Genomic DNA, 26,546 nt, shown 5'->3' on the forward strand with positions numbered 1-26,546 from the left:
TTGCTTGGCACTACTGAAGAGTCTGGCCCCAACCTCTTGACACCCTCCCTTAAGGTAGTGGCAGACACTGATAAGATCCCCCCTCAGTCTTCTCTTCTCCAGGCTGAAGAGGCCCAGCTCTCACAGCCATTCCTCACAGGGCAGGTGCTCCAGCCCTCTGATCATCTTTGTAGCTCTATGCTGGACTCTCTCCAGTAGCTCCAGATCTCTCTTGTACTGGGGAGCCCAGAACTGGATGCAGTACTCGAGATGAGGCCTCACCAGGGCTGAGTAGAGGGGCAGGATCACCTCCCCTGACCTGCTGACAACCCTCTTCCTAATGCACCCCGGGTTATCTTTGGCCTTCCTGACCASAAGGGCACATTGCTGGCTCATAGTCAACTTGTTGTCCACCAGCGCTCCCAGGTCCTTCTCTGTAGAACTCCTTTCCAGCAGGTGAGCCCCCAGCCTGTACCAGTGCATGGGATTATTCCTCCCTACGTGCAGGACTCTGCACTTGCCCTTGTTGAACCTCATGAGGTAACTTCCTGAGTTTTATGAAACAAGACTTCAGTTTTATGAAATAAAAGTTTATATTCAGACTTCTCACTAATGTGAAAAAAGGAAGTGCCATTATTCATGAATAACCAGAGTCACTAACAATTTCTTAAGTTAATAAACTTATTTATTTCTCTGATGATGAAAAAAATAGCCTGAGGTTTGTCCCACCTGAACACCTGTTTGTGCTATGATGTTTCAAACATTAAAGCCAATGACATCCTAAACAGTTTTCATTATCCAGGCCTTTAACCCTTCATTTATGCAAAAGCTTTCTGATGAGTACATGGAAAGGAAATGTAGTGCTGGACTAATACAAAATTTTTCTCATTTTTATCATACTAGGCCTTTCTGCTACACAGCTGAGACTGCCACAGGGCAGGTTTGGTGTTGTTGCACTGGTTCCTGTGTAGATGTTCAGGTGTCTGTTTCCTCTGCAGAGCCTCTGGTTGCACCCGTCGTCAGTATTGCCTCAGTTGCTGATGGCAAGCTGAGGGTGACACATGCCACAAGAGGTGACAGTTTGCGTTGTGAATGACAACGGGGTGGCGTTTTCACGGAGCTTCTGTTGGTATGTGAGGGTCTGGCTCCTTCTCCCGTTGTAAGAAACAAAAGCACAGTTTACGTTGCTAATTATACAACCTAAGCATGCTGCGACCGCAGCGGTGCTAAATCATGCCTTAAAAATCTCTTACAAGAGCTGACTCTGTAAATGTAAGAGAATAACAGCAGCGAATTTTGCCCACGTCCACTGTCAACGCGGTACGAAGGAAAGGCGGCACCGTCCTGCTGTCCGCTGCCTACGCGCCGAGGTCGCCAACGCTGCAGCCCGGCCAGCGCCCAGGCTGCGGCTGTGCCCCCGGACTCCAGCTCCCGGCAAGCATCGCTCCCCGGGGTCCTGCCCGGCTTCTCGCGAGAGGCGGGAAAATCCGTGGGATCACGTGCTCCCGCGATCGCCGCTCGCCGCATTCGGGCCGGGGCGGMACCCGAAGGAAGTGCCCGTATCAGGGAAAAATGTTGCTCGCAGTGGGTGGATGCACATGCAGGGGAAGCTGCTTCTTATCCTGTGACGAGGCGGTGTTCACAGAGCGCTTTCAGCACTGGCCGCGGCAGAGGACGCCTTCGGGTGCCTTCTCCTCCATCGCTCGTCAGGCACTGTCGGAGCCACCCTCGGGGGGAGGGCGGTGGCGAGCTGGGTCCTCACAGAGTCGGTGGCGCGATGCGCGACGCCTGGGCCGAGCCCCCGCCCCGTCCCTGCCCCGCTGTCGGGGCCGGGTGTGTGGCGGCGGCCAGGTTGGGGCCGGGCGCGGCGGCGACTATGATGCCTGGAGAGACGCCGCTGCCGCCGGCGGGGACGGCTGCCGCCGCCGCGACCTGCGCCAACTGCGGGGTTCTGCAGCAGGTAGCAGCGGGCGTTGCCCGGGCGCCGGAGCTTCTGGGGGGTTGTTGGTGACGGGCGCGACCGCGGGGCGTTAACGGGCAGGCGGAGCTGGGCGCCGCGGGAGATCGGGTAGCGAGTGCGGCAAGCGGGTCTGCGACGCGAGCGGCCGCGGCGAGCTTTAACGGAGCGAAAGACTGTGCGTGCCCGGCAGAAGAGTAGTTTGTCTCCCCGCAGCCCAGGCTCTGCAGCGTGGCTGGAGGGATCTGCTAGTGAACTCCTTCCGCTCTGTCATGTGCCGTAGATGTATCCTTTTGAGTTTGCTTCACAGTGGTGGGGGGCATGTACGTTCCCGGGGAAATGCAGCTCCTTCAGCGCCCTTGGAAGCGCTTGTGGTTTGACGGTGTAACAGTATGGGTAATCTGAGTTCCCTTTTGTATGAGAGGAAGGTCGTCAGATATGCCTAGAATGATTTTGAATTATGAAGTGGGGAAATCAACAAATAAGGACTGTTTATTGGAAATATTCTACAAAGGCTTAATGTGATTCTGAAAGAGAAGGTTATGGGAAAATACTTAGTGTATATTTTGTTGCAAAGGCAAAGTTTTAAAAGCTCTTGTAGTAAAGCCTCATCTAGGTATACAAGCTTTCTTGTGGAGCCTGCACTCTTTACAGGCGTTTGTATATACATGTAAATATGAATCTGTTTTTAATCAATTAGTAACTCTTTCGCTGAAAGATCGAGTTAGAAAAAAGGCAGATTATTGCATTACGTAGAACACGAGCAGTTAATGACTGCTCTGTTCTATGTATGAATATGTAGTTCAGAGTGTATTTATTGCATATGCTACTGTTTCTGGGGTGGAACTTCTTTACCAACTTCAGACTCTTCCTTACAGAGTTTAAATGAATATGTAGCTGCATTAATTGCGCTGAAGCAAAAAATGATTGATGGAGAGTAAGTACAATTGCATAAGTTGATTGATCTTCATTTTTTAAAGAAATATAGCAAATGTGATTCTATGGAAAGTAGCTATTCATTAATGCAAAAAAAAAAAAAGCAAAACACTTCTTCAAAATAGTATAACTTCTTCAGGACTAGTTCCTAAATCTAGACTGTAAGACTTGTTTATTTATGCCCTAAAATGTCTTTGTGTAACGGTAGTAAAAATGAAGATGTTTTGTATAGCTGTATCATTTACTTATGTAAATAGCAGAATGCGTTCTTTGAAGAGACTTGGTTTCATTTCTCATGAAGAATGTAGTATGAGAACTAAAAGTTGACCACAGGAATATACAAACCTTTTTAAGAAAACATAGTTTTAGCATTAATATATGAAATGCTGCTGATGTTAAATATCAGAATATGCAAAATGAGGCTGAGTGATGATCAGAACAGCGTTTTTTTAAAATGCTCCTGATAATTTGCTTTCTTTTCTGTAATAGCTTGTTCTTCCTTTTCTCAATCACCATCAATATATGGTTATGTGGAGAAATGTTTATTTGTTTACCTCCATACTGTGGCCTGATGTCAAGTGTAATTACAACCCAATTGTAATGGTTTATTTCTCATGTACTCTTTCCCAGATACATGTCAGTCTAGCTTTTGCTAGTCGGAATTCTAGTACTGTATTCCAATTTCCAGAAGGGCTTTGAAAGAGCCTTYACTGTCTAATGCATCAGACCCTTTTCCTGCAAGTTCCTTTGCTCTGTGGATGCGTGGATCCACATGGATGCATGGATGGATGATTCCTTCTGATGCCTTCAAACTTTGTGCCCGCTTGTCCCTGCCAATGCATGTATTTCCTATGGGAATTGCCTCTTCTCTAGAGACTTGTAGCTCAGCCCTTCTCTTTTTGTAGCAGTTAAAGTCTTAGAAGAGAAAGTAATGCAGTCCTTCTTGTATTACAGTAACTGTCATGATCCTTCTTTCTTGTCCTTTCTTTTCTGTGTTCTTCAAAAACAAAATTTGAGCAGAGGAGAGCACCTTCCTTGGTGTTGTCCATTGTCTCACTCTACAACTTACATAAGAATAAATGCTATACTCTTGTTATGGCTCCTAGGAGAATAGTGTTTAATAGCTTTCTCACAGTGGTTGCGTGTGTGTTTATTTTTAAACCATTTTTCTTCCAATAATGTATAGCCTTTCCTAAGAAAACATTCCAAGGAATGTCTAGCCATTCCTAGGAAACATTGGGAACTTGGATGTACTGTGGTGATGATATGGGTGTGTGCATGGGTGTGTACACTCTTTACCTGAATAGTTTGCTTAAAAAGGCTACAAATAGTTAACGGCTACAAATTCATGTAATTGCTAGATTTTTTTAAATCTTATTTTGAAAAGGTCTAATTTGAGGCTAGAGTGGTTTACTGAACCAAAAATAATCATTTTGCAATATTGAGTTGCATCAGCAATTGCAGACCAATCTGTCTTCTGCATTTATCTGAAAAGCAGAAGGAAAGGTATCTTAAAGATATAACTGACCAAATCAACTAAGAAAATGAATAGTATAGTTGGATTTTGTGAATAATGTCTTTATTTTTTTTCTTACAGTCGTTTGCTGACAGAGTATCAACAGAAATGCACTGATATCCTTTATTTTTTTCCTGTTAGTGTTTGTATGTGGGATTTTGATACACTAACTCTATAAAAAGACTTGAGCTATTTTTTTTTATTTCAGTTAAGAGAGGATGCCTATCTGTAGTAATGAGCAGACTGAATAGACCTTGTAAAGAGTTTACAGAAAATAGGGCTTTGGAATTAAGTTTAATGCATGTAAGATCTGGCTATGTCTAACATGACTTAATATGGAGAGAGAATGATCCAAGTTTTGTCTTGCTTCGGAAGAAGCTCTAATGTTATTTTAGACCTTATACTTATTCACCTCAAACATATTTAAATGATTCTCTAATATATTTTGTCTGTTGGAGGGAATTCATGATTTTGTATTTATTTGCAAGTGGGGATTGGATTCAAATAAATTTAAGGAAAATATGTAAGCTGGTTTACCAGTAGCTTTCTACCTTAACGAGAGATTACAGCTTCAGTTTGCTGAAAGGTAAGAAAGAATACAATCCTGTTTAAACCAAATTGTTTACTTAAATCTACTGTATTCTCTGTGTCTTAGACAGTTTTAGGAGCCTGTCACTGTAATAGCAGGTACCCTGGGTCTATGTTAAGCTTTTCATCTGATCCTTTTCTTCAGGCATTTTTAGGCCACAATTTGCAAAGGTATCCTTTATGAGAAAATAAATGGGGGAACGGGGGCAGCCCAGAGAGGGGCAGAGTCAGCCTGTCTAACCTTCTTCTGCAGTACCTGTATTAATATCTTTTCCTGGCCTTTGTTGCTTAAGAATATAAAGTGACTGAATGGAGATGTGGAGCTCATGTTTTTGGTGCTTTACAAATGTAAAGGTGCTTGTGGCAGCCCTGTTTTTCTGATGCATTTTGACTTAGAGTTTGTGGCAGAGTGCCTTACTCTACCAGAGTACACAGTAAGAGGCAGCATAACATCTTTAAAGGCTGTATCCTGCCTGTTGAAAATTCCCGCAGTTGGGCTCTGCTCTCATTTCACAGCACTACTTATGTGGGCACACTTATTCATGGCATCTCAATGTGGGCAGCTAGAGGTACTACTGTGTGACATGTGAAGCCTGCCTGCATCCAAATTATGCTCCATTTGATGTTTTTAAGTCTGATCTTTATTTTCTCTGTGTATAAAAGATTATTTGGAAAAATCAGATCACCCATATAATAAAAACCTTTGGATATCTGGCAGAGCTTTTTTTCCCATCAGGGAAAGGAAAATGCTCAGCCTGAAGAATCAGAATGCTGAATTTAGGCTTTAAAACACCCATGGTTTTGTTTTGTTTTTGTTTTTAATTATATTTCTAATTTCAGAGAGATCTCTGCACTTCGTTGCCAAGTGGAACAGATGCTACAGAAAATCCTGCCTCTGGAAAAGTGTCAGGAAGAGTTGGGTTCTTTGAAAGCAGAGTTAGAAGAGAAAAAGGTGTGCTCTTAAAATTTAAATAACTTGCACTTTTTCTGTTGAACTATGTGTACTTAATTCTCATCTTAATGAACCTGGTTATTATTTCCAGCTCTTTAGAACAGGCAGCTCTGATTTTAGGTCAAGTTAATTAAATGATAGTGAGAGCTAGAAAGGGAAAAAGTTCAGCCATTTGTAGTTTCTGTGACTTGTGATCCTTTTTTAAAAATTATTTTCTGTTATTTAGGCAGGAAGGAGAAGTGTATTTTCAAATTCCTTTAGGTTTCCATTCCAATGTTATTAGGTTGTTGAATTTTCTGTAACATATTCTAATAAAAAGGGGCAAAGGGGGTCTGTCCAGAATAGTATTCTGCTTCTGTTACCATTTTGAATGCATTCTTTTGTTTTTAGCTCCTTGAGTTTATCCCCAATTTCTCCACCCCTTAGCTGAGATTGTCTTCTATAGAAGACAATCTTTTGCCGCTTCAAATCCCCCAAATGCAGGTATTCAGTAGAAAGTCRCTGTTACTTATAGCAAGGGAAGAAAATACCCCAACCTCTCACTCTTGTAATTTTTTTAATCTCCCTGTAAGATAGAGAATTAACATTTGTCCTGTCACTGTTCCTGAATTCTCTTCTATGTTAGCATTGTGTTTTATCTTTAAACCATCTTCTCTCAGCAAGCATTTGTAGTGGAGATCCTGATGGCACCTGTTCAGAAAAAGCAGGATTGTATGTATAGTTGTGTATACTAGTTGTGCTCTTGACTACAGCTTTGAGTTCCTGTCCAAATAAGCAATGGAGGCACAGACTCCAGGAGATTTGTAGTTATTATCATCAGAACTTATGCCTTTAAAGAGCAAATATAATCTGACTTTTTAACTCGCTTATTTTCTCAACTGTATCTTTTGACTATCCAGTTGTTTCCATTAGGACAAGGTAAACTGTCTGCCATTTATTTTCTGTCTTCTGTAAGGACATGTTTTAACTATGTTTTCTTTCTTTGTAGAGTTCTCTCAAGATCTATCAAGAGAGTCAACTGGAGTATGTTAGGGTTAAAGAAGAAATARTAAAAAGTGATGCTGTGTGAGTGATAACTTTTTTATTTTTATCACCTTTTTTCTTTCCCTGAATTATCTTACAGAACTTGTTCCTGTACCTTGCTAGTTTCCATTTTGCTGAAACTTTTATGCTTGTGAGATTTTTTAGAGCATGGAATTTGTGGGAGAATTGTCTTGCATTTTGTAACAAGCTTTCTGAAAGACTGTATTAGATTAACTAGTATCCTGTCTTGCAGTGGCTGTTGGAGAGTGTTTAATGAAGGGTTTTAAGAACAGGTTGAGGTTGGAGAAGAAGCTGCAGTTTCTCCGTTTACCGGTTTTTAGTTACTGGCTTTTATTCCTGGCTTTTAGTTATTGCTCTCCTTTGCAGTTGTGCTGCTAAGTCTTTGAGATTGATATGTAAGTGATACTGCCAATTTGATCTGCGTTAAAAGCCTTCAGTTAAAAAAAAAATGTTTTTAAAGAAGCAGTTGAGCAGGTGCTGGGTTGCCCATCATGCCCATCATGTTTGAAAATGAGCAGGAGGGATTTGGCATCAAGAATGCAGAAGCCATTTTTGCTGCCATTGTTCAGAGTGTTGTCAAATTGTGCCTTAATAATTCCCACAGTGTGTTCTTCCAGTAACCATTTGGCTTCCTTAGCTGTAGGAATGCTTTGTTATTTTATAGCTCTTAATCAACTCTTAATGATTTTTGTCTAATTGCTTTTTAACTTTGTTGTATTCCTAGCCTCTAAATCACCTGTGACAGGGAATCGTGACTTCTTAGTGTTGTGTGGAAAAGTATTTAAAATCTCCAAGTAGAACCACCTAATGTACAGTCAGGTGCTGTGAGTTTCTATTTGTGGTTATTTTCCTCTCTGCATTTATCAATGCTAACATTTGCTATCTAGTTGCTGAGAATTCTAAGACCTTTCTCTCTCTATTTACTTATTTTGTAGTCAGCTTTTAGTTCTGATGTGTTCCAGTACAAATCCCAGTGGGACTCCACTAGTGATTACTTCCCTCTTTCCTTGTACACTCATCATTATTTTAACTTTGGCCTTCTTATGGTACAGCTAGTTCACATACCTTTGTTGAAGCCATCTTAAGCAGTGGGTCGCACACGTTCAGCAATTTGAGAGTTGAGTCTCTTCAGAAGCAGAATTCTAGTGAGTTCATAAACTGGATATTAATTTACAGTTATTAAATTGTAGAAGGACCTGTGAAGTCCATTTGATCCACTCTGCCTCTCAGAGCCTGCTTTAGAGTTAGATTGGCTCTGGGCATTGTCTAGTTGATTTTGCCAATTGCCTGACCTCTCTGAGCTTACAAGGAGTGTAATACTTGACAAAAATCCTCTAGCATGTCCACTGTTAAGATTTTAGATGTGAAATCTTTCAAAACTCCTCTGTAGGAGTGGAGTACTCAAAACTTAAGATTATTTCAGAATTAAGTTTGTTTATTTTAATTAAAAAGTCATGTCCTCTGTAAGGATGAAGTAAATACAATATAGTTGCTTGTGATTTGTAATATTCAAAAGTTGGAGGGAAAAATACGARCAGTGGTTTTTATCGCTTGATTAGATTATAGCACTGTATTAATTCTGCTTCTGAATGCAACTTCTCCTAACTCAGCTCCCTATCAGCTGAAGTCCTATATACATCTGGAAGATCATATAGGTGCTTGTTTGCTCAATCTAAATACTCATAGATAATCATAGCTAAGGGTATGTGAGAAAATTTAGGTATGTTCTTCAATTTGCTGCTTTGGAAAGTGAGCTGCATAGCATGATTTGTGTCCAAATGTATCGTCTGTAAGCCTTACTTTTTCAAATAATTAAGTGTAATGTCTTCCTATTTTGCCTCTTTCTTAATGTAATTGCATAGGTAGATGAAATTTGCCAGCCTGTGAAAGTAACTCTGTTTTGCAAATATTGCAATGATAAATGGAGGCATTTTAGTTGTTACCCATAGTTATTCAAGTTCTTTGCTATTTATAAGTGTAGCGCTTTTGTGCTTTGGTCAGAAGATATTTGTAGGGGGAAACATAACAGATTGACTACCTGTTTTTTTTTTTTAAGAAACAAACAAAATTCCTTCAGACACACTCTGGTGCATGTCTGAAGGGACAATAAAAATTTCCAAATCCAAAAGGGCTTAGGATGTAAATCTCTGTTCAATGTACAAGCTGTAATGTGGGAAATGGATGAAATGTGTTCCTCTTAATGAAAGTGATCAGTGAGCATCTCTAGCTTCTGCTTGCTTTTATTTGTCTGGCTAGAGTCCTCTACCTAGCACAAAAGTTTAAAGACTGCTTTCTGGGATATTGGGGTTTAGTAGAGAAAAATACCAGAAGTGTCTGTTTTTTCTTCAGTGTACATGTTGTGAATGGAAGGAGGTATGGGAAATGTCAAAGTCAAATTTTTTGTTTAGTTTGCATAATTTTTTTTAATCCATAGTAAACACTTGTATATTCCAAACTAGAGGCTAGTGGGAATAAGTGATCCTGAATGCTATTCCTGATTATCTTATTGCTTTAATCTTAAAGACTATAAACAAGACTTAATTATTTTTAAGGAGTGAGGCTAGCCTTTCTGCATTTCTTTATAGACACATAAAAAACAGAAGACAATTTTCACAGGATGTACTTGTCACAGCAAGTAAGGTGACTGAAGGTATATTCACGTACGCGGATTATGGTCTGAATTTCTTAATTGAAGAGCAAACTCCGCATCTGTAGCGGATACTGATGATGATGTGAGAATGYCAGCAGCATGCTTCTGAGTTAAGTTTTCAACTTAAGGGCTGCATTGGCATTACGTAATGCTTCACAGAATCAGGACCTATTTATTTACTCTGAAATTGTTGGACTGGTTTACTGGTGTTTTTTTGTATGTCATAACTTTATATGAACAATGATGCATTAATGTTGTCTTTTTGAACAGGAGAAAGAGACTGGAAGCAAAAGTGAAGAAACTGGAAGGTAACTCTCTGCACTATATTAAAAGTACTGTTGTCTTAGTCCATCTCTTGGTTCTTTTGTTATCCAAGGAAGTAGTTGTGAAAAAATTTGTCTAATTTTAGTTGGGAACTCTGAGTCTCCTGGGAGCAAGGCAAGCCACTACCATACGTTGTGCAGTGTCTGAATTATATCAGCCCTTCTTCAAAATATCGTGTTTGGGGCGTCTAGTGTAAATCAAATTGGAAGGGTCCTCAGGAGGTCATCTAGTCTGACTTTCCCCTAGAAGCAGGGTCAATTATGAGATCAGGCAAGGTGACTCAAGGCTTTATCCAGTTGGGTCTTGAAAACATCCAAAGATGGAGGCTTCCCAGCTCTCTTCCCAGCTTGGTCTACTGCTTGCCTGTCCTTATGGTGGAAAAAGATTTTCCTTATAGCCAGGTAGAACCTGTCATTTCAGTTTATACTCATTGTCTCTCACCCTCCCACCACAGAGCCTGGCKCTGTCTTCTTGACTGCCTCCTGTCAGGTGTTGAAAGGCAGCTATCAGGTCTCTTTTAAGGGAGGAGAGCTCTTCTCAAGCTACTCCAGTCCAGTTCTTCCAGCCTCACCTCACAGGGCAAGTGCTCCAACATCCTAACCATCCTGACAGGATTATTCTAATCATGTTTATATTCATCTCTAAATATGTAGTATGCTGACATATGTTTCCTGATTTATTTAAAGATTCTAGGGATTTTTTTTTCCCTGTTAAGTAAAGATAAAGCACTTGCCTCATGGCACTGTTTTTTTTTTCCTCCTTTCTTGCTAGCAGAAGATAGATGTGCATAAAGTGTTCTGATACTTACCTTGCTGTACTGCTAGTTGGCAAGGTGAGCATTTTCCTGCATGGCACACTTGGGTACAGCTGTGCTTACCACAATTTAAAGTATTTCCACAGACATTAGAACAATGAATTGCTGTTGACTGGCCACAATGAACTTAGTGACTTGTATTTTAATTTTAGAACCCCCTAAAACTATACTGTAAAATACAGAGTGTTTATTTTGATGAGAATTTTGTAGTTCCAGTACATAGCAGCAATATTTTTATAGCCTCTTACATCCAAATTTATAAATTCTGGCAGAACTAGGAGAAAATACTGCAAGTTAGTTTCCCTTGAGTCAAGTTTGAGAGACTAACCTATCTCTGTATTCAGTAAATATCCTATAACCTATGTTTTAGCATGTCAGTCCTAAAATTTTTCTRTGATTACTTTTTAGCCTACCATCTGAGCTTCCTTTCCATTACCCTTTCTGTTGATACTGTTTCCTCTCTTCTCTGACCTGATGCAGCAGACAAGTTTCCTCTGTCTTTTCTTTGCCCTTTGCACATAAGTCAGCAAACTGACCTCTCAGAAGCTGTCTTGAGCTTCTGTATTGTGAATTTCCCCAGGAGCCTTGCATTCAGTTCCCAGTTACCTGCCATGTCTTGCATATGTTCTTTTAATTCCACCCAGTTGCCCCCTTCTGTGGCCTGTTAGGCTTTGAGAGAGATGGTACTGTTCTCTTTTAAGTTTTGAATGCTATCTTTATTCAGCTAATGCAGTTGGTTGTGGTGTTTCTTTTTTTTTATCTGCAGAGCTATGTAAAACAATTTCACCTTTGGTTCATAGGCCCTCTGGGGCATATGGAAAACATTCCACTTCCCTCTTACTTTTTAGCCCCTTTTAATCTAGCGCTGCTGTACTATGTGCTACAGTGTATGCTACTGAACTATGTATGCTACAGTGTGACCCACTCTTCATTCTCATGTGTGAGTGAGAGAGAAAAGTAATGCATGTACTGTAGTAGCTTAGAACACCAGATATGCAGTGAAAGAAAACATACTTACGTGGATGAGTTGTGCATAAAGCTTGAAGTCTTAATAAGTCAAAAATATAAATGGATTTGTTTTTCATGTTATTTACTTTTTTTTTTCTGGTAATTTAATTTACAAACCAATGACCCATATTATTTAAATTATTAGTCTCCTCTGTAGTTTCTAACTTGAACTTTGGTTCTCTCTCTTGAAGAGGCTGCAACAAAGCATACGCAAGATTTCAGACAGCTGAAAACTGAAAAGAAGGGGCTTGAAAAGGAGCTAAAGAAGGCACAAGTAAGACTTTTCTGTTTGCAGATGAGGTTTTTTCAGAATTTCTGGAAAAAAGGAAATTAATAAAGTAGGTACTGAAATAGTGAAATTTTGTTTTGGGGGATGTTGAGTGAACAAATATCGTAATAAATTTGGAAAATATTCTGTTGCTTAAAATGGAGCTTGCCATTTGAAATGTTGATTTAGTCTCATGATAATTAAACGTAGATGCTCTACAAAATGTTTTTTTTATGAAAGCTTAACATTATTTAATTTTAACAGGGGAAGCTGGATGGTGTTTGTAAGGACAAGGGCAGAAAGAGTAAGTGTTCGACTTTGATTTACCTTCAGATTTATGCATGGTGATGTTCAGTTTGAACACTTTTTCTCCTCTCCTCCTTTTTTTTTCAGTAGTTAGACATGCAGAGACTCAGAGCTCTGGTGAAGATCTTACAACAGATATAGACAAAGGTATGATTTCTAGAAGACCTTTTTCTCTGCAATGTAAACCATTATGAGTTTGTCACTTTTCTGGAAATTAGTTTTTGTTACTTGAGATTGCATTTTTGGAGTGCTTAGAGTTACGTTTGTGGAAACGGAGGATGATGACAAAATTACTGTAAGAGCAGATGTAGTTGATGCAAATATGTTGCATGGGTTAAGGAACGTAGTCACTGATGTATTAAATGACTGTACTCAGTTTTGCAGTAAGGAAGATGCTCGAGTCATTGCAATGACTATGGTCTGCCTTATGCGTGTGAAAGGCAGATTGATTTACAATTATAAAACAGAATGCAACCACTGAGAAAAATATAAACCATACCATTGTCTTCATCTTTGAAGTGCACTGAGATCATAAGGAAACATGTAAAGTGAAGGACACAAGATAGCCTCACATAGGAATGTTTACTGTTACAAAGTCTTTTTGTCTGAATAGTATGGAAATCCAGTAGAAAGAGTTGTTTTTATCCTACTGAATTTTCTTTTACCAACTTGAAATGTCTGCTACAAATTATCTGAGCCCAACTACATAACTGAACAAATTCTTTAACTTCATCTAAACTGCTGAGGACATGTAGATGCCAAAACTTAAGCAACTGTCCATATTTTTTTGCATTTTTGTATTCTCTTTTAAAATACTGGAAATGCTTTTGAATATTACTTTTTCAACTAGCTAGAAAATTTGAAAGCAATTTTTTGACAAAAGAAAAACCTCTTTTCTACTTTGCACTTTACAATATGTATGTATGAATTTTGTCACCCAAAACTGATCTCTTCTGAAAAAGAAACCTTGTCACTCACTGGTCCTGTGTCTTGGTGCATTTTTGCCACCTTTAGATTGTACTAAAATGGAACCTACTTTCATCCTTTAATTTGGTTTTGCTGAAAGAAGAAAATTAAGATCTGAGCTCTAATCTGAGCATTATTGATAGCCATCATGCAGAAATTGATATATTTTCTTCTTAAGTGCAAGCTTTTTTTWAAAAAAAATATATCTGCTCATAGATAGCATCCATTTTTTGTGCTCTTTGGCTTGCAGAATTACCACAAACCAGTATTCTTGGTTTCGAACTGTTTGAGCTGCTGATTGTTGAACTTGAATCTTGGCATAAGTAAGTGAGGTCCTTGTGATGCTGTTGGGTTTTTGATGCCCACCTCTCCCATTCTGCTTCAGGAACGAGAGTGTTTGGTATCCTTCAGCAATGACACTGTTAGAAGTCCAGACAATATCTACTAATGCTGTAGCCTGATACTCAATTCAGATACACTTATATGTCCTGTTAATCATTGATAAGACTAAGACAAGTTACTACTCTGTGGGCATAGAGAAGTAAAGTGATATAAATGCTGTCTTCATAAAAGATTCCATTTGCCTTGACATCAGCTGAATTCTTACGGATGCTGTTTAATTACATTAATGTTATCTTGAAATCTACTTTTGCATGGCTGTTACTCTCATAGCTGCTGCAACTTTTTTGCCACTCTCGCTATAAGGAAAAACTAAAGCATTCTGCAGCAGTTCCTTCAGTTTGCTGTGTAGGTATGTCCAGTACAGGATCCATTCCATTTATGTCATCTAATATCTCTTCCTGTCAGGCTAAAATGGCAACTTGTCTTAATGTTTGTAATTAGTGATTTCTAGTTTGCAGTCCTGTGTGACTGAGAACAAAATCATAAATTTTTAGCTGTCTGTGTAGTTGAGGATTTCTTCAATTTATAAAAATATTTCTTTTAACAGAAAAAATAAAACTCTTATTGAAAGAGCTCTGGATGTGCATTGACGGTACAACAGGAAAAAGAGAGAATTGGGAAAATGATTACATCTTGGGTGAGATGACGTGCAAAATTTTGAAATTCTCTTGATATTGTCCAGTTTTTCTGATCAAAAATAAATACTGCCAACTTTTTTCTTCAGCCTCTGGTCAGGATAAGGCACGGCCTGAAAAAAGAAAACACTTTGTTACACGAGGTGGGTTCCAGTGGATGTAAACATACTAATATGCAAGTGGATAAATCATTAGATTGAATATGGTTAGCATAACACTTTTTTGGACAGTCTTAAATGCCTTCCTTGGTGAATGCTTGATCAAGTATATTAGATACTAGACTATCTGAAAATAACTGCCACCTACTTGGTTGTTGAAATTGTAATTTGGAACGATCTTCAAACATTAGCTGGTTATAATATACTTTTGCAGTGATATCAAATTCTTAGGAATGATGATAAAAAAAAATGAAAGTGCCCTTCTACCTCTCTTTTAATAATTAAGGCATAATTTTAAACTTCACAGTGTATATAATGTGAACTATGGGGTAGGAGTTCTCTTTTAGTCTGAAATGAACATGTGGTAAAATAGTTGCTTTGTAAAGTGTAAGAACATGTTACCACTATTTTCTTCATGAATACCTGCATGAATATTAAAATGTAGTGGTGGGTTAAACTTCATGTGTGTGTGACAGAGAAACATAATGTGTAGTTTGATCGTTGCTTTAATTTTATAATGTGATAATCTGTCTAATTCCAAAAGATCTGTCAGTAGTTATCCATGCACATACTGACACCAAACAAACTGCTTCAGCTTCACAGGACAGATCTGCCTTCAAAAGCAGCAAGTGCTGTGAAACTACAGTAGCATTTCTGTAGCTGTCTCTCCCAGTGTGTGCTAATTAATCTTTTGTTCTTCTTTTATTTTCTATATTATTTTGGTTTTCTGTGGTTTAGGCTGTACAGATACTGCCTGGGAGAAGTACCATATTTTGAGAGCTTTGAAGATGAGCTATGCCATTCCTTTGCCTTGTTAAGTCCAAAAATTTGCTGCCAGTATAGATACTAGTGAATCTAGTGCTAGGTTGTATTATAGTAGAATCCACTTTATAGGTGCCAAAATATAAGAACAGATCTGTAAGCCTGTTTATCACTTTTATTTACCTCTGTTAGCCTCCGATCAGCAGATCTGCAGCCTCATGTCTGCAGCTCCAGAGCTGAGCTAGGCAGTTGTCCCCTTAGATTCAGAATTCGATTCCTTGACCAAAGGTCAAACTCTTCAGAGATTTCTGTGCTTGTTCTTGTCATATGGATGACTTTAGGAGTGTCTGGTTCCAGTGTCATCCCTTTCTGCCACAAAGGGAGCTTTAGATTTCAGAACTAATCTGTCCTGTTTTCCCTACTTGCCTCAGGTGGAGACTATAGTGCTTTCACAGAAGGAAGCAATTGTCCATAACAGTTCATCAATCCATTCTAGTCAGTCCCTCCCTTACCTCTGTTGGGATGGCTGGATATTGGAGAAGTACATCATACTTTTAATTGCCTCCCCCCCCCCCTTCTTTAAGCCCAGGACAGCCACCTGGTTGCTCTGGCTCTTGAAAGCGACTATTRCGTTGGTGAGCAGGGTTCATAAGAACGAAATGCTAATGGTTATAGATGGAGTCTTCTAGGAGAAAAAAATATTTAATTAGAGTTAGCAGTTTGTCTTAAGTTCTTGTACAAGATGGTGACAGTTTCATCCTCAGGAGCAAATCAACTTACTGGTGGTATTGTTGAAGCATCGTTTTTTGAGAATGATCTCAGTTCTTCTGCCTACCTATATCTAGTCTTTCAGAAATAGATCTCTTTGGATTTTTTTTCTTTAAGTGCACTCAAGTGTGCTGCAAGATATTAAGTCTTACAGAACTTACATAATACTTAGTGCTTTCTCTGTTCCACCAGGATTGAGACCACTTTGAATGGCTTTCTTGAAGAATATTTTCAGATATGAAATCTAAGATTCAGCAAGCTTTACATTCATGCTTTTACCAAGCAGTGTGTCATTGTGAAAGCCTCCTAGGGCAATGAGACTTTGCCAAATATATTTTAAAAATATTTTGACTTGTTTTTGGTAGTGTTATTCCAAATCTACCAGTAATAAAGTTGAGTGGACTTGTCATTGATCATCACTACTCTAAAATTAATAATACATGGCTGTTTCCTTAGAATTTGGAAACCTGTTTCCCATGTAATTTGGGCATATTCATCTACAGTGTCAATAGACTTACAGAGAAACGTTTGAAGAATCTTATATAAGACGGCACTGGAGAGTTTTTGGTAATTGGAATTCTTCAAGATGCATTGCCTGTATGCATGCTTATGGGGGGAGAGAAGGTGATGGAAAATGGGAAGACCAGATCTGGCAATCTGGGAGAAGCTGGGCCTCTCCATGTGGTATATGCAAGAAACCTCTGAGCCAAACTGGCCTAGTACAGAACTATACTCATCTGATCTTCCTACTGATTTGGGGATCTAGAGGGAGAAACCATGTATAGATGTTCAGAGCAGGGTTGGAGAAGAGCACATGGTGGAGGTACCTTAGTGTCTGTGCTAATCAAAAAGGAGGCATAAGGCTTCTATGCAGTGGTGTTACCTGTAAAATAGAAAGCTAAGACTGAATCCATAAGGACTTAATCTGTATGTTGGATGAACGTGGGGTGAAAGTCAGTATGATGTTAGTGATTTACTAAGTGGACCTAATTTCTTTCATGAAGACAATGCAAAGATCTTTCAAGAAACGTCTTTTTAGATAGTATAGCCTTGTACAATTGGCTTCAGGTGGAGGATTTATAGGTAATAATCCCTGATTATTTGTATTGTGTGATGGGGTGTGCAGCTTTGGTGTGTTAGAATCTAGAATATTACCTGTAACTCTAAAGAACTAGTGTAAGTGACCTAATTGGAAAAAGGGATATCAATAGGATATGAGAAACTTTCTGTGGAAGAGTTTTTCCTCTTGAGAAATATTGTTGGATGTTTGTCCTTGAAAAGTGGACAATTGCCACTGCCAGGCATTTTACACTGTGCTGATTGTAATGAACCAGAGATCTATATATGGCAGAATGAATTACTATTGCAATAAAATATCCAAGATGTTAATATGAAAACYGGTCCTTATCCTTGAGAAGAAAAAAAGCAATTTGAAGCTAGTGTCTTCATTTTGAAGACTTGTTGCAGAAAGTTGCCTTTTTTTCTTTGTTTCTTTTTTTCTTTTGGTTGGGTGGCAAGAGAAGAGGATATTTTTTTTTGTAGTGGTGAGTTGCCCTGCAATGGGGATGATCAGAAACAGAGATCTGAGTTGTAAAAATCAGTTTGCTTAGTTCCAGAACAACTGATTTTAGAATTGGATTACTTAATCTCTGCTCTTTGTTCTTCGTCCTTCATCAAGGACATAACTATTCCATAGTTATGTGGAATAGCTTAGGGTGATGTTTCAGATTTAGAATGATCCTAGCCATCTCGCAGAAGTGGGGGAAGGTGGTAATAAGAGATTGAAAATATATAGACTAGATTTCTGATTGTAGATTTGAAAATGGAACTTAAATCATTTTGATAAGTGACATACTGGAAGAAGAGCAGGATTCTCTGGAAATAATAAATTTTATCTTTGGAATATGATCTTTGAGGGGATACTTTAGATGAAGTTGATTCAGTATCAGAAGGGCTTTTCCTTGGCCTCAAGTGTAGGTAATTGGAATCTCTAAGGAGCCAGAGAGTTGTCTAGTTTCTGTAGGGATGCTTATTATATCCTGAATAAACTTAAACTTTCAGAGATTTCTGTTACAGCTCTGTCTACAGATAAAGGGGTGACCATGATAAAAACATCTAATCCCTGAAAAATTCAGGTAAATTCATCAGGGCCTGGATAGGGAGGGGAATAGAGAATAGTGGAGAATCTCTTCAATTGTTCTGAAGTSATAATGGATCTTTCATCCATTTATTTGGGGAAACTTCTCAGTGGGTGATACGTATTTAAGTTCTGAACTTTAGAACTGAATGCAAATAAAGTAGTAAAACGGTCTTTTCTTCCTCATAGCTGTGATGCTTGCATATTCTAGGGCTCCATATAGCCACATGACCAAAGTTCTTGAGAGGATAGGATGGATGGTGCCTGATAACTCAGTGCTATTATTTTGTTCACTGTTCAAAGTAAACTTCTCTACCTGAAGTCCTTCTAGAAACAAAATGTTAAACTGTGTATCTGCCCTCTTCAATGTGGAGGAAGTTCTGGGTTTTAGAACTGGTCGTCAAAAAAGGGCATAAGAGGAATCTCCTAAAATCTTGAAAAAAACTATCTTCTTACTTCAGTTCTGGGTTTTAGAACTGGTCGTCAAAAAAGGGCATAAGAGGAATCTCCTAAAATYTTGAAAAAAACTATCTTCTTACTTCAGTTCTGGGTTTTAGAACTGGTYGTCAAAAAAGGGCATAAGAGGAATCTCCTAAAATYTTGAAAAAAACTATCTTCTTACTTCTGCTTCTAATCTTCGTCTTTGCTCCTAGTTGTGAAGGATCTCTTTTTCCCTTAGATGGTCCCATGGGGGACCTAACTAGTAAAAGGAATCTAGGTTTCTTATGACAAGAGATGTAAAACCTCCTGGAAGCTCTGTGTAACTCTAGGGAAAGAATTCAATAAAGTATGATCTTAAAACTTCTAAGATGTTGCTCTAATCAAAGGAGATTGTTAGAGCTTACTCTATGGGAAAATTAAGTGGTAAGGTCTTTTGTCTGAACAGTCTCTCCCTCTTTCTAGTGTCCTTTGTAGCATTTGTGATATAGCTGCTGCATGAAGTGACTGACATGGATTTCAAATGTGATTTTTTGATGAATTTTTCCTACCTAAACCTTTATTGGGAGCCAACATATACAGAATATTCCTATAAGGCCATTGGGAGACAGATCTCTGAGGGAGCATTTTCATATCTGAAATGAAATTAATATTTTTGAATCTAATTTCCCACTGAAGGGCTGTTTCAGGCATGTCTTTGCAGGTTGAAGCAGAGGAGAAACAGCCACAGCAGCAGCAATGAAGAAAAATGTTTCTCCTACTCCTCATACGTCAGTTCTGCCAATTAAATAATACATTGTCTGTTCAAAACAGTTTTGCGCATTTGCTGTTGTTTAGATCATAGAATGGTACATGGGCATGCAAAGAACAAGTTTGATAACTTCCTTAGATACTGCTGAAACTGTGTCCAGTGGTGTTTCTGTGCACTATGAACAGGATCATGCACGAAGTAGTCTTACAAAAATTGCAAATACTACAGGTTAGGTTCTCGATTCATATGGCACATTGGTGTTTTGGGGATTGTTGATTTCTATGGGAGTAATTGATAGTTCTTTTATTAGAAGGATTTTTTTTTCTTTCCAAAATCACAGAATTCAAATTTCAGAATTTCCCACAACATTTGGACATGTTTTCTTAATACTATTTAATGACTGTATAAAACAGATCTAGATATCATTGCTTTGGAAGAGTTGTAAACCTTTCAGTATCCATCTTTCTCCAAGTGGTTCAAACTTCTATCTTTTGTGCACAACTATTTTTTTTTTAACTTCTGAAAAAGCTTTTTTTAAGATTTCGCTTTTCTTAACACACATAAGAGAATMTTTTATGAATAAGATGGAGAGTGAAATTTAAAGATTGAACTTTAAAGATTGAACAGTTTAAAAGCTTGTATGTATTAAATCATAAAACTAGGTGTATTGTTGTCTTTAAGGCAGAGTATAATTGTGTTTGGCCTGCATGTTATGATTTAAAGATAGAAGTGCAGCTGCAGGCTCAAAGCCTCAGATTGCTTTAAGCTGGGAATTAGAGTGAATGGGGAATGTCTCTGCATGTCTTTGCTTTTACTAAGTGTCGGTTACCAGGCTAAAACCGGAAACTAAACATTGAGCTGTATAAACCTCTGGTGTGACCCAGTATGGCTCTTCCTGGCCAGAAGAGTTGTGAAGAATGGTCTTGGTGGTCCCAAGTCAGAAGGTGGTCCTTGGGTCACCTATGAAAAGATTCATATATCTTTTGTGTGGAAAAAGAAATATTTGTGATCTCTGAGTGGAAAATATTTCTGAAGAGGATGTCAGGTGCTTATTACAGCCTATGGAACCATTAGTTGTGAAAAGTAGTAATGCAGTTTTATTACTTTGAAATATTAAGAAAATGAGGGAAAACACGTTAATTTCTTAACAATATTTTTGTTTCCTAGAAACTGTACAAACCCACCAAAAGATGAAGAAGTCTGACAAAGCGCTACCTTGGCATTCTGTGCTAGAAAATGTTGAAAAGCAAAATTCTGTAACAGACCTGAAACTTTCAGTGGGTACGGAGTCTTCTGGAGATGACCATCTTGGAAACAGGACTACTGAAGAAGATCTGCAAGGTTGTACTAACGACAGTGCTTTTTGTGAGGACGGAACTGTAAATGTGATAGTTCAGACTGAAGGGACACACGGCAGTTCTGACTTTTCTGATCAGGAGCAAAATAGCCCAGGTGGAAATGTGATGGATATATTAAATTGGGCCAGACCTCTCCCTGCTCTGCTTTCTCCAATGCAGCTTTCACCACTAGCTACACAGGTGAGTATCAGGATGTGTCTGAATTGGCAGTAACTTGATCTTACAACTACTGTAAAAATAACAATTTGGGACGCCTGTTTTTCTCTTAATGGGAAGAGAGTTGTTGAGAATAGGTGTTATTTACTCTTGTGCACCGGAAAGGGAATTTCTGTGTTTAGATCTAAATGTATACATTTTTCTGATATCTATAGTATACTGCTTGTGGAAAGGTGCAAAACATGGTTTTCTGAACTTCTTTTCCCAGTGCTATAGACTTAAAATTCTGATTGCATGGGGACAGGGAAAAGGCATAAGCATGGCTCTTGTACCAAACTTGGGGAAAACTACTCAAGTTTTTTTTTTTTTTTATATATATATATGTATTAGAATATAAGTTGGTAGGCAAAGAAGTTTCAAACCTTTCTGTTTCACAAAGGTGCTTTCCATTTGCTATGAGAAGCAGTGATGGAGAGGGATCTATTTCTACTGATCAGCCTTAGTAAATCAAAATCACTGTGTGTCAGGGCTGCCAGTGTATTTGGTTAGAGAAATATGGGTCTTAGAATTGATATGGTACTTCAGGAAAATTAACTTCTTATTTTTAATTGAAGGATATATTGTTTGGAGAGGTCACGGATTCCAGCGATGAAGAAGTTGATCACAGTGTTTCTGCTGTGGAGGGTATTTTAGAAGAAGGCAGAGTTCAGCCTCAGAGTTGTTATAATCTGTTCAGCCTGAGTGAAGAGTCTCTGCATGGTCTTGATGCAGGAATCTCAGGTAACCTGAGAAACAGTGGAAGGATTGAACATACTGGTCCAAAGACGATAAGCAAGGAGGAGAGAGATGCTGTAACAAAGCAACCTGAGGCGGCTATTTTAATTATGAACATGGAAGCTAAAAAAGAGCTTTTGAAGGAGAATTCTGAGAGTATGGAAACTGAGAAGAGAGAAATAACTGAAGTAATAGCACGTAAATTAGAAGCTATTCAGGAAGAGAGAGGAGATATTGAGGACATGCCCACTGAATATGAAACCTCTTCAACTGATTGCATATTACCCTATTTCCAGCCTCAGAATTTGATGGAAAAATGTAGTGAGGTAGAGCAAAAAGAGGATAATGTAGTCTTAGTTGGAGCTGTTGATTATGAGGGTAAGCTTGAAAACCATGGTGAATTAATAAAAGCAGGGGATGGTTTATCAGGAGAGAGAGAGACTCCCAGTGCAGTATCTATTGCTGAAAACGTTGTTCACCTGCCACCTGAACAAGGCATCTTTATGCTTCAAAATGAAGATTCTGAGGAGAAATCTAATGTGTTGACAGGGAATGAAGTAGTTGAAAATGAATTCAAAGATGTAACCAAATTAAATAATATGGCAAGTGATACAGAAGAAAACATAGAACAAATGTTAATTGGAGAGGAAGTAACAGCTGCAATACAGATAAAAGGACTCTATACAGAAGCAAATAATGAGAGGAAGCTCTCTGAAAGGATACAGTCTAATTGCAGTAATTCTGAATTCTGTGTAGGAGAGCATGCTGAGGACCTCATGATACAGTGTGATGGGAAGAAAAGAAGTATGGAGATTGACGTAGACACTGGAGCTACTGAGATCTCTGCTCTCTTTCAGTGCTCTGAAGTAAAACATGACAGTGAAGAGATACTGAAGAAACAATGTGTGCATATAGAAAAATATCAAGTGGATGAAGAGTGCAAACTGGAGACTTCTAATGTCTCTAGACATTACTTATTTTTATCAGCTGCTGAAGGAATCCGAAATTCATTTTATGTAGATGATGCAGACAAAAATGTAGGTGTGGACAGAATTCCTTGTTCACCCATTTCAAAAGATGATGAACAGCTCAAAATTCAAGAGGTGAATACTACCAAACCTGAGACCATTGAACAAGCCTTGAAACTGAAGAAAGAAAATGTTCCAGAAATAATTCAATCATCAGAATTACTCCAGAGAACAGAAAAAGGAGTGTTATTAGATATAAAGGAGGGGGAATCTGTAAAAGTTAAACTACAGCAGGAAGAAAATGATTATAATTTATTGCAAAAAAAGTCAGACTTCAAAAGTACACTGGCCCTGCCAAAGGCAGCATGCATTACTGATGCAGAAAGTAGTGTAGCCAAGTGTGTTTCACCTGTGTTAGATTTTACAGAAAGAAATGGTGAAATGAAACAAGATGAAAATTTGTGTAGCACATTAGAATGTGGATTGTCCAAAACTCAGAACTTAAAAATGATTGAGCCTCAGGAGACTAAATTCCAAGTTAAACCAGAAGGTTTTGGTGGGAAAAGTAGCATACCATTAGAAACAGAGAAAGTGGATACCATCCAGTCTGTCGTAGCAGAAAGAAAACTAACTTCTTATGCACAGTTTGCAAAATGTGTAAATCAGTTCTCAGTAACTGAAGATTTTAAATGTAGTGAAATAAAAGGGGAATTAAATAAGCAAAGCAGAGAAGTGGTGACTGAGAACTGTCTCAGTTCACTTAACTGTGAAGAGAATGTTGTGAATAAGAGAAATAACATCTCAGAGATCACATGCCAGGCTACTTCAGAGAAAGATTGTGACGGTGAATTGGCTTTGTCTACTCAAGAGGTCTTGGAGACAGGCTGTATAAGTACAGAAGAAACAGATCCTCCTGTTCAAATGAAAATTGACATAGAATCCACAGTGCATGCTGATCTAGATTTCGGTCTTCAGAAAGCTGGCAGATTTGAAACTAATTTCATGGAAAATGCTGCTTCTGCCCATATATGGGAAAACAGGGGAAATAAAAAAGATGTTATGTGTGGTGTGTTTAACTGTTCTTTTGCAAGCTTGGAAGAGGGTTCTGGGATCTTACCTACTGAAAAAGAGAAAACATGCAAAGAACTGGACTGCCCTGGGTGTGAATACACACATGAAAATGARCTGGAAATTCCAAATGAGAAGGAACAGCCAGTAGAAGAAGAACCTCAACCATCAGTAGAAACACAGATCCTGGATGCAAATTCCTCTGATAATTTCTGTTTCCAAAAGCTTTTTTGTGAAGAATTAGGATGCAAGACTTTTATGTGGGAAACTAGTACAGATCAGTCTAGAACTGATGAACTAACAGCTGAGGAAAAAAGCAAAGAATTGGAGAGTGTTGAGACACCTGAGAAAAGTGATAGTAAAAGGCCTGAAAGTGCTTTTGAAATCCCAGAGCAGAGCAATGAATCTGAAGAGAAAGACTGTACTGTACAAAAAGTCAGGTATGTGAAATGGTCTGACTGTGTTCCATTGTTCAGAGAGGAACTAAGAGCTTCCAGGACAACTATGGTGGATGCTGTGGAAAGTGGTACAGTTGCTGATGCTGATTACCACCAAGTATGTGAATTTCATTCAGCAGCGCACCCAGGAAACACTATGATAGTTAGTGGTTTAAAAGCAGATATTGTAGCAGATATGGATGTGCACTGTGAAAGTAACACCTCTTCAAGTACTGTAAATGAATTGTCATGTTTGTTTGGGGAGGGTTATCCTAAAGACACCTCATCTGTGAAAAGAGGGCTTTTATTAGAGACCTCTGAAAATACTGAGGGTGCCTGTGAATGTAGAGGAGATTCTAATACTGCTGAGTGGGTTCATAGCAGTAAGGAAAGTCTGATAAAAGCTGGAACTTCAAAAGAAAGCCTTGCAATGCAGAGTGCCCCAAAAAATAGGTTACCACTATGCCAGATGTTAGCGACATTCTCGGAAACATACAGACTGACTGTAAAAAACAGTAAATTAAATACAAGAATGTTAGCACTTAGCAATTTCTTAGAAGTAAATGATTCTGGAAAAATTCAGTCTAATGTGGAGCAAAGTCTATTGCGTAGTGTTGATATAGGGGTATCAGTGTTTGAAGAATATAGTCATAATCAAACTCTTGCTATTTGCAACTTGAGAGATAACAACACTGATGTTATGCTAGGTGGTTTTCAGCCTTCTCATTGTTGCAGTTGTACCTCTTGTCCTCGGAAGGACTTTCTGAATAGTGGTGGAGAAAACTTTTCAGTCAAGCCTCCTCCAAATCCAACCCTGTCTGATGTAGTATGTAATTCTCAGGCAGCCAGCCAGCCTTCTGAGTTGCAAAAAGCAATGTTTGAAAAGCCATGCATGTTGGAGTTAGGATCTTGTGTGGATGGTGCTCTCAAAAAGAGCAATAAATTGAAGAGCAAAGTGCAAGAACCATCTGAAGTCTTGAGTGTTTCAACTGAGCCAGCTGTCCAAGTAACACATGGCAGGCTATCGAAGAGGCTGTTTCGAGGTAAAGGAAGAAAAAAATCCCTCAAAGTTAAACCGACTCAACCAGTTCTTGAAAGTGCTGATACATCTGTGCCGACAAAATGCTCATCCGAGACTATAAATAAAATCAGGCAGGAGATGGGTCCTCCTCTGCCCCCTTTGCTACTGCCTTTACTTGCTACTCCTCCAAAAGCTCCATATTCTGTATCCCCAGTAATGACTTCATCTGGTCAATCCTCCTTGCTTTCTCCTCTTGATGACCTGATATCCCCACTGCGTGAAACTCCTGTTCCTCCTCTCATGTCTCCATTGACAGATACTCCAACGACCAAATCTGCCCTTTTGTTTTCACCTCCATCTCCTTCAGAAATGGCAGTAGGTAGAAGAATTCTCTCTTCACCTTTGAAATTTTGTACTTCCATTCCAAAGCATGCACTTCCTGTCCCAGGAAGATTTCCTCTGTTTGCAGCCGATAGTGCTGCTCCAGTTTTTGCTCAGGAGAACTCTGTGAAAATACTGGACACTATGTATCCAGAGCTATCTGCAAGGGCAAGAACACTAAACATTTTGAAAGGCAATATTCAGCTTAACCGAAGTGCCCCTTCAGATGGCCAAAATTTGCCAGGACCTGTGAGTCAAATCGGTGGATTCAAAGCAATTGCATCTACTTCGACTGCTTTTGTTAAAACTGGAGGCAATTTGAAATCTGATAGTGGCAAAGAAGAGCACAAAGACATGCAAAATCAGCAGTTGTTTTCCAGCTCATTAGATCACCTTGGGAAAAGGACATTAATGCCGGTATCTATGCCAAGAAGTGCAAAGAGGCTGAGGTTGGACAGTGAACCACCAAAGCTGGAGCCCAGTGACATTGCTGCTGTCAGAACTACTGAAAATAAAATGTCTGAAGTGCAGGGGCCTTTGCATATCAAGAGCTGTGAAACCAGTGATTCAGCACACAGCTCCGTTTCAGAAATGTCTTTACCAGTAAAGAAGATTATTGATACTGATTGCCAGATAGTTACAGTAGCACTGAAGAAAATTGCTGAATCCTGTTTTGACTTGTTACCTGTTATTCGAAGTCATGTATATGTGGGCAATATCTCAAAGGTTCCAGTAATGACAGATGAAGAGAAAGAAGTTGTCTATGAATTTGGTATCACAAACAAGGTATGTAGCATTTTGTATTTGAATAATGACTTCTGTGCAGGTGAAAGGAGTGTAAGTGTACAGTGGTTAAACTCTCAATCAGGCATCCTGTTGTGTCAAAGTGTGGTCTTGAGAGGTTATCAAGCATATTCTAAATTTGTGTAAGCTTAACAAATATAAAACTTAAAATAGCACAAGAAATTATGGTTCAGTGGTGTCCGAGATGCAAAACTACACTTGTAAATAAATTTTCTTCTCT

At 38.9% G+C, this 26,546-nt stretch overlaps 1 protein-coding gene across 1 annotated transcript in view; it reads left to right on the top strand.

Moving 5' to 3' along the window:
* The first annotated feature begins 1,767 nt into the window (after nucleotides 1–1,767).
* The window catches only part of ICE1 (interactor of little elongation complex ELL subunit 1), a 36,699-nt gene continuing 11,920 nt past the window's right edge, over nucleotides 1,768–26,546 (top strand). The window contains exons 1-14 of the mRNA XM_085309756.1: nucleotides 1,768–1,939; nucleotides 2,815–2,873; nucleotides 4,470–4,504; nucleotides 4,956–4,974; nucleotides 5,817–5,928; nucleotides 6,917–6,993; nucleotides 9,893–9,930; nucleotides 11,960–12,042; nucleotides 12,301–12,340; nucleotides 12,430–12,489; nucleotides 14,258–14,347; nucleotides 14,435–14,488; nucleotides 20,527–20,897; nucleotides 21,488–26,308. Coding sequence (XP_085165882.1) covers nucleotides 1,856–1,939; nucleotides 2,815–2,873; nucleotides 4,470–4,504; nucleotides 4,956–4,974; nucleotides 5,817–5,928; nucleotides 6,917–6,993; nucleotides 9,893–9,930; nucleotides 11,960–12,042; nucleotides 12,301–12,340; nucleotides 12,430–12,489; nucleotides 14,258–14,347; nucleotides 14,435–14,488; nucleotides 20,527–20,897; nucleotides 21,488–26,308 — 5,943 coding nt within the window. The 5' untranslated portion in view covers nucleotides 1,768–1,855. The remainder of the gene's footprint in view (nucleotides 1,940–2,814; nucleotides 2,874–4,469; nucleotides 4,505–4,955; nucleotides 4,975–5,816; nucleotides 5,929–6,916; nucleotides 6,994–9,892; nucleotides 9,931–11,959; nucleotides 12,043–12,300; nucleotides 12,341–12,429; nucleotides 12,490–14,257; nucleotides 14,348–14,434; nucleotides 14,489–20,526; nucleotides 20,898–21,487; nucleotides 26,309–26,546) is intronic.

Source organism: Rhea americana, unplaced genomic scaffold, assembly GCF_003343005.1.
Source record: "Rhea americana isolate MKP2758 unplaced genomic scaffold, rheAme1 scaffold_302, whole genome shotgun sequence".
In the NCBI taxonomy this organism is placed as follows: Eukaryota; Metazoa; Chordata; class Aves; order Rheiformes; family Rheidae; genus Rhea; species Rhea americana.